Source organism: Oncorhynchus mykiss, chromosome 9, assembly GCF_057628025.1.
Source record: "Oncorhynchus mykiss isolate SJ-2025 chromosome 9, ASM5762802v1, whole genome shotgun sequence".
Lineage (NCBI taxonomy): Eukaryota > Metazoa > Chordata > Actinopteri > Salmoniformes > Salmonidae > Oncorhynchus > Oncorhynchus mykiss.
In genome coordinates this window covers 80443871-80454640 of record NC_143030.1, presented here as the reverse complement: position 1 = coordinate 80454640, position 10770 = coordinate 80443871, and the positions used below count along the sequence as shown (strand labels likewise).

General features: G+C 39.5%; 1 protein-coding gene across 1 annotated transcript in view; it reads left to right on the top strand.

The window, feature by feature from the left end:
- The first annotated feature begins 727 nt into the window (after nt 1–727).
- Nucleotides 728–10770, top strand: part of LOC110531288 (IQ motif and SEC7 domain-containing protein 1) — a 120781-nt gene continuing 110738 nt past the window's right edge. The window contains exon 1 of the mRNA XM_036989041.2: nt 728–1134. Within this exon, the coding sequence (XP_036844936.2) occupies nt 1067–1134 (68 nt within the window). The 5' untranslated portion in view covers nt 728–1066. The remainder of the gene's footprint in view (nt 1135–10770) is intronic.

Below are 10770 nucleotides of genomic sequence, written 5' to 3'. Positions count from 1 at the left end.
GAGAGAGAGAGGGGGGGGGGGGAGAAAGATTGTGAGAGACAAAGAAAGGGAGAGAGATATAGTGTGAGAGACTGCTGCTTATAATGAATTATAGAGTGTTGTCTTCAAGGCAATACATCTCTGTGTGTGTGTGTGTGTGTGTGTGTGCGCGCGTGCCTGCGTATGTGTGTGTATGTGTCAGAAAGAGAGAGAGAGAGAGAGAGAGAGAGAGAGAGAGAGAGAGGTGATGCATGGGAAAAACAAGCTGCTAGTTTCTAGTCTCGGCTATTGTCACTGTACATTGTCACACACCACAGAGCCTGGGATGATGACCCTCTGCTGTGGTCAGTAGAAGCCATGCAGGGGACAAGGCCTTTCAGTTCAGGTTCATGTTTCTCTCTGCAAAGTGTCTTTGAGACGAAGGGACAGGTCGACTAGGCCTAATGCTATATGTTACACACAGTATGGCAGTGTGGGCCCCAGAAAATAAAATTGCGTATTGGGCTGCAATAACTAAATAAATGCTACGTTAAACTTAGTTTCAAATGAATTAATCATATATTTATTTGTCCGTGGACCATAATATGTGTCTGTGTCTTTCATCTGAGGATGTATTCCAATTGAAAAAATAAAATAAAACATTTGGGAGAGCATAGAGAGATTAAAATAGCCCCCCCCCCCCTTGATGAGAGTGTTGACTGGAGCCTGAAATCAGACTAGCAGCAGTTGTGTTGTTGCCGTGACTGCTGTGTCACGCTGCTCTGCTCAGGCAGACAGCAACCCTGCGCGCCCAGGAGATAGCGATAGAAAATGCCGCGTTAGAGGTTCAAAGAAATTAGAGGGAGGAAGAGAGGACGATGGGGAATTAGAGGTTTGAGGGGATTGAGCCGAGGACTATCGATGTTTCTCTTCTTCTCTCTTCTGAGTTAACGACGTTCTCTACCTGAAATAACAGAAGTATGCTATCAGAGGCGAATCATTGGCGTGCGTCTCTCTACGAGCGGCTGTCCGTGTTCGAGCCAAATTAACTACAAAACGGAATAACGGTTTTTATGCACCCGGACGAGACGTGAGTTAGTTACCAACAATGTGGTGCATCAATTGCGCCTCGGACAAGACCCCTGCCATTCTTCATAATAACAAGCTGATATACTGGTAAGGACGCTTTTTTAGTTGTTTTATAGAACGCTGTTTAGTCAAAGATTATGCGGCAATATTCGCAAGAAATAAACAAATTATTACATTCCATGACATTGAACATATTTTATTATCCAAAAACACAATATGGGTGTGATAAATAAAAATAATTGCATAACATAAAGGACAATATTGAATTTGTCTTTGGTGACAACCAGTTGGTCAATATGGTGTGGTGAACTGCAATACAAAAGGGATTTGTTTTTGATCTCCTGTAGGATGTGCTGGCTCGAATTTCGACCCCTTTCTACAGTAGGCTGCAGTAGAGCAGAGCAGACTATAGTTTGTGACTGGATTATTCTCTCTCTCTCTCTCTCTCTCTCTCTCTCTCCCCTTCTCTCTCTCTCTCTCTCCCTCCCTCGCTCTCTCTCTCTCTCTCCCCTTCTCTCTCTCTCTCTCTCTCTCTCTCTCCATTTGGATAACCGTTGGCAGTTGGGGAGGGGTAATGAGGCATCCAACCACGTACATTTAAAAATTAAGAATTGTTTTCTGTGTTGTAATCTTTATTTCTTTTTACAAACTGACAGCTTTCACCCATTAATGTTATTGTACAGTTGTCCGGTGGTGTGTAGGTAGTTTATATGCTGGACCAAAGACACATTACATGATGAAAGTGTTACAATGTCTCTGACATATGGAGGTTAAGATATTGTTTATAAAAATAAAAATAAATCACAAGTCATATTTTATAATCATATAGTAAAATAATGAATCTATTAGAGACAGTGTGTGAGTGTATGTGAGCCAAATGAGAGGGTGAACTCATGAAGAGATTCCAGCAGGCACACAGATGGAGCCCTAGGAGTGCTGGAGCACCTGACCCTTTGCCCTCCTATGAGGTGATCAGATGATATATCTAACTAGTTGATTCCTCTAGCCAACATTAGAGATTATATATCTAACTAGTTGATTCATCTAGCCTACATTAGAGATGATATAACTAACTAGCTGATTCATCTAGCCTACATTAGAGATGATCGGCTGATATAACTAACTAGTTGATTCATCTAGCCTACATTAGAGAGCCTCCATTAGCTCCATTATGTTTCATTTTATCCTGAAAAACTCCCCAGTCCTTAACGATTACAAGCATACCCATAACATGATGCAGCCACCACTATGCTTAAAAATATGGAGGGTGGTACTCAGTAAAGTGTTGTATTGGATTTGTCCCAAACGTAACACTTCCTTTTTACGTCAAAAAATGAATTGCTTTTCCACATTTTTGGGCGAAATATTCTGTACAGGCTTCCTTCTTTTCATTTAGGTTAGTATTGTGGAGTAACTACATGTTGTTGATCCATCCTCAGTTTTCTCCTATCACAGCCATTAAACTCTGTAACTGTTTTAAGGCCACCATTGACCTCATGGTGAAATCCCTGAGCGGTTTCCTTCCTCTCCGGCAACTGAGTTAAGAAGGACTCCTTGCTAACTCAGTTGCCGGAATAGAATGAAACCTTCCGCAGGACACCCGTAGCTTGTCGATACACCCTCAAAAGTGTAATTAATAACTGCACCATGCTCAATTCATTGTCTGCCCTTCTTTGTGAGGCATTGGAAAACCTCCCTGGTCTTTTGTGGTTGAATCTGTGTTTGAAATTCACTGCTCGACTGAGAGACCTTACAGATAATTGTATGTGTGGAGTACAGAGATGAGGTAGTCATTCAAAAATCATGTTAAACACTATTATTGCACACAGAGTGAGTCCATATGTGACAGGTTAAAGGAAATATTCATACGCCCTAGAAAACAGGGGAGAAATACATACACCTTTTTGTGATGTTTTAAAGCCCATGTTTAGTCGTGAACTTATTCGATAAAGGGATTGAATACTTATTGATATTTCAGCTTTTCATTTTGAATTGAATTGAATTTTGAATTTTTTGTGTCACATATTGTGTGTAGACCAGTGACCCCACAAAATCTAAATTAAATCAATTTTAAAATTCAGGCTGTTACACAACAAAATGTGGGAAAGGTAAAGGGATGTGAATACTTTCTGAAGGCAGCATTCGTAGGACAGCAGTAGACTACCGGGTGGTAGCAGGCTAGAGACAGTGACTAAGTTCAGGGCAGGGTACTGGGCGGAGGACGGCTTGTGGTCTAATTCTTAGGGATCAAATCCCGTTAACGGGATCGATTTGACAAGATCTGGTGAAATGGAAGAGCATCAAATTCAAATTAAATTATTAGAAATATTTAACTTTTATACAATTACAAGTGCGATACACCAAAATAAAGCTTTACTTCTTGTTAACCTCTCTAGGGTACGTGGAACGGTAATGTCCCACCTGTCAACAGCCAGTGAAACTGCAGGGCGCCAAATTCAAAACAACAGATATCCCATAATTAAAATTCCTCAAACATACATGTATTTGTAAATCCTGCCACAGTGTCCGATTTCAAAAAGGCTTTACGACGAAAGCAAACGAAACGATTATGTTAGGTCAGAGTCACAGAAAAACACAGCCATTTTTCCAGCCAAAGCGAGGAGTCACAAAAGCATAAATATAGATATATATTAATCACTAACCTTTGATGATCTTTATCAAGATGACACTCATAGGACTTCATGTTACACAATACATGTATATTTTGTTTGGTAAAGTTCATTTTTATATCCAAAAATCTGAGTTTACATTGGCGCGTTATGTTCAGTAGTTCCAAAACATCCGGTAATTTTGCAGAGAGCCACATCAATTTACAGAAATACTCATAATAAACATTGATAAACGAAACAAGTGTTATTCACAGAATTAAAGATATACTTCTCCTTAATGCAACCGCTGTGTCAGATTTCAAAAACACTTTAAGCAAACCATGCAATAATCTGAGTACGGCGCTCAGACGACAAATCAAGCCAAATTGATATCCGCCATGTTGGAGTCAACAGAAGTCAGAAATAGCATTGTAAATATTCACTTGCCTTTGATGATCTTCATCAGAATGCACTCCCAGGAATCCCAGTTCCAAAATAAATGTTTGTTTTGTTCGATAATGTCCATCATATATGTCCAAATTCCTCCTTGTTGTTAGCGCGTTCAGCCCAGAAATCCAACTTCATGACGCACAAGCAGACGAAAAGTCAAAAAGTTCCGTTACAGTCCGTAGAAACATGTCAAACGATGTATAGAATCAATCTTTAGGATGTTTTTAACATACATTTTCAATAATGTTCCAACCGGAGAATTCCTTTGTCTGTAGAAAAGCAATGGAATGCAAGCTAACTTTCATGTGACCGCGCATGGTCAGCTTGTGGCTCTCTGGCAGACCTCTGACTCATTCCCCTCTCATTAGCCTCCACTTCACAGTAGAAGCCTCAAACAAGGTTCTAAAGACTGTTGACATCTAGTGGCTAGATCTAGTGCCTTAGCAAGTGCAACATGACCAATATCCCACTGTATCATCAATAGGGAATGAGTTGAAAAACAACCAACCTCAGATTTCCCACTTCCTAGTTGGATTCTTTCTCAGGTTTTCGCCTGCCATATGAGTTCTGTTATACTCACAGACATCATTCAAACAGTTGTAGAAACATCTGATGTTTTCTATCCAAATCTGCTAATTATATGCATATTCTATGTTTTTATGGCTGAGTAGCAAGTAGTTTAATTTGGGCACGCTTTTCATCCTAAATTCCCAATGCTGCCCCCTACCCTAGAGAAGTTAATCCAGCCACCGTGTCAGATTTCAAAAAGGCTTTACGGCGAAAGCAAACCATGCTATTATCTGACCCCATCAAACAAACACAGACAATCATATTGCATCACGCCAGGCGCGACACAAAATTCAGAAATAATATATAATTCATGCCTTACCTTTGACGAGCTTCTTCTGTTGGCACTCCAATATGTCCCATTAACATCACAAATGGTCCTTTTGTTCGATTAATTCCATCGTTATAGCTCCAAAAATGTCCATTTATTTGGCGCGTTTGATCCAGAAAAACACTGGTTCCAACTCGCGCAACAAAATATCTACAAAATATCTAATAAATTACCTGTAATCTTTATCCAAACATTTCAAACAACTTTTCTAATCCAACTTTAGGTATTTTTAAACGTAAATAATCAATCAAATTTAAGACGGGATAAACTGTGTTCACTACCGGATAAAAACAAAGTGGAGCGAGCTTTCAGGTCTTGCGCCCCAACCACAACACTACACTAGACTCGACCCTCATTCTGAACGGATGTGAAACACTAGCTTAGTTAGCGGTGGTGCGCGCTAAATAGCGTTTCAATCGGTGATGTCACTTGCTCTGAGTCCTTGAAGTAGTGGTTCCCCTTGCTCTGCAAGGGCGGCGGCTTTTGTGGAGCGATGGGTAACGATGCTTCGTGGGTGACTGTTGTTGATGTGTACAGAGGGTCCCTGGTTCGAGCCCGGGTATGGGCGAGGGGACGGTTTAAAGTTATACTGTTACATGAACAGCCCTACTTCTTCATTTCTCAAGGGAAAAACATCAACCAATTTCTAAAGACTGTTGTGGAAAGTGGAAGCAATTGGAACTGCAAGCAAGTGCCTTAGAAATCTTGATCCACATAGAAAACTCAATGAAAAGAGAGTGACAATTATTTTTTTCCAGGATGGTTTGTCCTCGGGGTTTATAATAAGTTATGTGATACTCACAGACATTATTCAAACAGTTGTAGAAACTTCAGAATGTTTTCTATCCAGATCTACTAATAATATGTATATCCTAGCTTCTGGGCCTGAGTAGCAGGCAGTTTACTTTGGGTACCCTTTTCATCCGGACGTGAAAATACCGCCCTCTAGCCTAGAGAGGTTAAAATAGAAGCTGTTTTTCATGTCTCTCAGTCCACCAATCGTGGCCCTGAACCTGATCAAACACCTCTGGAGAGACCTGAAAATAGCTGTGCAGCAACACTCCACATCCAAGCTGACATAACTTGAAAGCATGAAATGCAGAGAAGAATCTGAGAATTTTCTAAAATAAAATAAAATCAAGTTTTATTCGTCACCTTTCGTAAACAACAGGTGTAGACAAACAGTGAAATGCTTAGTTACAGGTCGTTCCCAACAATGTAGAGAGAAAGAAAATAGAGAAATAATAGAAAAGTAAAATAACGTAATAATAAATACGATAACATGGTACTATACACAGAGTACCAGTACTGAGTCAATGATAACATGGCTATATACACAGAGTACCAGTACTGAGTCAATGATAACATGGCTATATACACAGAGTACCAGTACTGAGTCAATGATAACATGGCTATATACACAGAGTACCAGTACTGAGTCAATGATAACATGGTACTATACACAGAGTACCAGTACTGAGTCAATGATAACATGGCTATATACACAGAGTACCAGTACTGAGTCAATGATAACATGGCTATATACACAGAGTACCAGTACTGAGTCAATGATAACATGGTACTATACACAGAGTACCAGTACTGAGTCAATGATAACATGGCTATATACACAGAGTACCAGTACTGAGTCAATGATAACATGGCTATATACACAGAGTACCAGTACTGAGTCAATGATAACATGGCTGTATACACAGAGTACCAGTACTGAGTCAACGATAACATGGCTATATACACAGAGTACCAGTACTGAGTCAATGATAACATGGCTATATACACAGAGTACCAGTACTGAGTCAATGATAACATGCCTATATACACAGAGTACCAGTACTGAGTCAATGATAACATGGCTATATACACAGAGTACCAGTACTGAGTCAATGATAACATGGCTATATACACAGAGTACCAGTACTGAGTCAATGATAACATGGCTATATACACAGAGTACCAGTACTGAGTCAATGATAACATGGTACTATACACAGAGTACCAGTACTGAGTCAATGATAACATGGTACTATACACAGAGTACCAGTACTGAGTCAATGATAACATGGTACTATACACAGAGTACCAGTACTGAGTCAATGATAACATGGCTATATACACAGAGTACCAGTACTGAGTCAATGAGTAACCTGACTATATACACAGAGTACCAGTACTGAGTCAATGATAACATGGCTATATACACAGAGTACCAGTACTGAGTCAATGATAACATGGCTATATACACAGAGTACCAGTACTGAGTCAATGATAACATGGTACTATACACAGAGTACCAGTACTGAGTCAATGATAACATGGTACTATACACAGAGTACCAGTACTGAGTCAATGATAACATGGCTATATACACAGAGTACCAGTACTGAGTCAATGATAACATGGTACTATACACAGAGTACCAGTACTGAGTCAATGATAACATGGCTATATACACAGAGTACCAGTACTGAGTCAATGATAACATGGTACTATACACAGAGTACCAGTACTGAGTCAATGATAACATGGTACTATACACAGAGTACCAGTACTGAGTCAATGATAACATGGTACTATACACAGAGTACCAGTACTGAGTCAATGATAACATGGTACTATATACACAGAGTACCAGTACTGAGTCAATGATAACATGGCTATATACACAGAGTACCAGTACTGAGTCAATGATAACATGGCTATATACACAGAGTACCAGTACTGAGTCAATGATAACATGGTACTATACACAGAGTACCAGTACTGAGTCAATGATAACATGGTACTATACACAGAGTACCAGTACTGAGTCAATGATAACATGGCTATATACACAGAGTACCAGTACTGAGTCAATGATAACATGGCTATATACACAGAGTACCAGTACTGAGTCAATGATAACATGGCTATATACACAGAGTACCAGTACTGAGTCAATGATAACATGGCTATATACACAGAGTACCAGTACTGAGTCAATGATAACATGGTACTATACACAGAGTACCAGTACTGAGTCAATGATAACATGGCTATATACACAGAGTACCAGTACTGAGTCAATGATAACATGGCTATATACACAGAGTACCAGTACTGAGTCAATGATAACATGGCTATATACACAGAGTACCAGTACTGAGTCAATGATAACATGGCTATATACACAGAGTACCAGTACTGAGTCAATGATAACATGGTACTATACACAGAGTACCAGTACTGAGTCAATGATAACATGGCTATATACACAGAGTACCAGTACTGAGTCAATGATAACATGGCTATATACACAGAGTACCAGTACTGAGTCAATGATAACATGGTACTATACACAGAGTACCAGTACTGAGTCAATGATAACATGGTACTATATACACAGAGTACCAGTACTGAGTCAATGATAACATGGCTATATACACAGAGTACCAGTACTGAGTCAATGATAACATGGTACTATACACAGAGTACCAGTACTGAGTCAATGATAACATGGTACTATATACACAGAGTACCAGTACTGAGTCAATGATAACATGGCTATATACACAGAGTACCAGTTCTGAGTCAATGATAACATGGTACTATACACAGAGTACCAGTACTGAGTCAATGATAACATGGTACTATACACAGAGTACCAGTACTGAGTCAATGATAACATGGTACTATATACACAGAGTACCAGTACTGAGTCAATGATAACATGGCTATATACACTGAGTACCAGTACTGAGTCAATGATAACATGGCTATATACACAGAGTACCAGTACTGAGTCAATGATAACATGGCTATATACACAGAGTACCAGTACTGAGTCAATGATAACATGGCTATATACACAGAGTACCAGTACTGAGTCAATGATAACATGGCTATATACACAGAGTACCAGTACTGAGTCAATGATAACATGGCTCTATACACAGAGTACCAGTACTGAGTCAATGATAACATGGCTCTATACACAGAGTACCAGTACTGAGTCAATGATAACATGGCTATATACACAGAGTACCAGTACTGAGTCAATGATAACATGGCTATATACACAGAGTACCAGTACTGAGTCAATGATAACATGGCTCTATACACAGAGTACCAGTACTGAGTCAATGATAACATGGCTCTATACACAGAGTACCAGTACTGAGTCAATGATAACATGGCTATATACACAGAGTACCAGTACTGAGTCAATGATAACATGGCTATATACACAGAGTACCAGTACTGAGTCAATGATAACATGGCTATATACACAGAGTACCAGTACTGAGTCAATGATAACATGGCTCTATACACAGAGTACCAGTACTGAGTCAATGATAACATGGCTCTATACACAGAGTACCAGTACTGAGTCAATGATAACATGGCTATATACACAGAGTACCAGTACTGAGTCAATGATAACATGGCTATATACACAGAGTACCAGTACTGAGTCAATGATAACATGGCTATATACACAGAGTACCAGTACTGAGTCAATGATAACATGGCTGTATACACAGAGTACCAGTACTGAGTCAATGATAACATGGCTCTATACACAGAGTACCAGTACTGAGTCAATGATAACATGGCTATATACACAGAGTACCAGTACTGAGTCAATGATAACATGGCTATATACACAGAGTACCAGTACTGAGTCAATGATAACATGGCTCTATACACAGAGTACCAGTACTGAGTCAATGATAACATGGCTCTATACACAGAGTACCAGTACTGAGTCAATGATAACATGGCTCTATACACAGAGTACCAGTACTGAGTCAATGATAACATGGCTCTATACACAGAGTACCAGTACTGAGTCAATGATAACATGGCTCTATACACAGAGTACCAGTACTGAGTCAATGATAACATGGCTATATACACAGAGTACCAGTACTGAGTCAATGATAACATGGTACTATACACAGAGTACCAGTACTGAGTCAATGATAACATGGCTGTATACACAGAGTACCAGTACTGAGTCAATGATAACATGGCTATATACACAGAGTACCAGTACTGAGTCAATGATAACATGGCTGTATACACAGAGTACCAGTACTGAGTCAATGATAACATGGTACTATACACAGAGTACCAGTACTGAGTCAATGATAACATGGTACTATACACAGAGTACCAGTACTGAGTCAATGATAACATGGCTGTATACACAGAGTACCAGTACTGAGTCAATGATAACATGGCTATATACACAGAGTACCAGTACTGAGTCAATGATAACATGGCTGTATACACAGAGTACCAGTACTGAGTCAATGATAACATGGTACTATACACAGAGTACCAGTACTGAGTCAATGATAACATGGCTCTATACACAGAGTACCAGTACTGAGTCAATGATAACATGGCTATATACACAGAGTACCAGTACTGAGTCAATGATAACATGGCTATATACACAGAGTACCAGTACTGAGTCAATGATAACATGGCTATATACACAGAGTACCAGTACTGAGTCAATGATAACATGGTACTATACACAGAGTACCAGTACTGAGTCAATGATAACATGGCTATATACACAGAGTACCAGTACTGAGTCAATGATAACATGGCTATATACACAGAGTACCAGTACTGAGTCAATGATAACATGGCTATATACACAGAGTACCAGTACTGAGTCAATGATAACATGGTACTATACACAGAGTACCAGTACTGAGTCAATGATAACATGGTACTATACACAGAGTACCA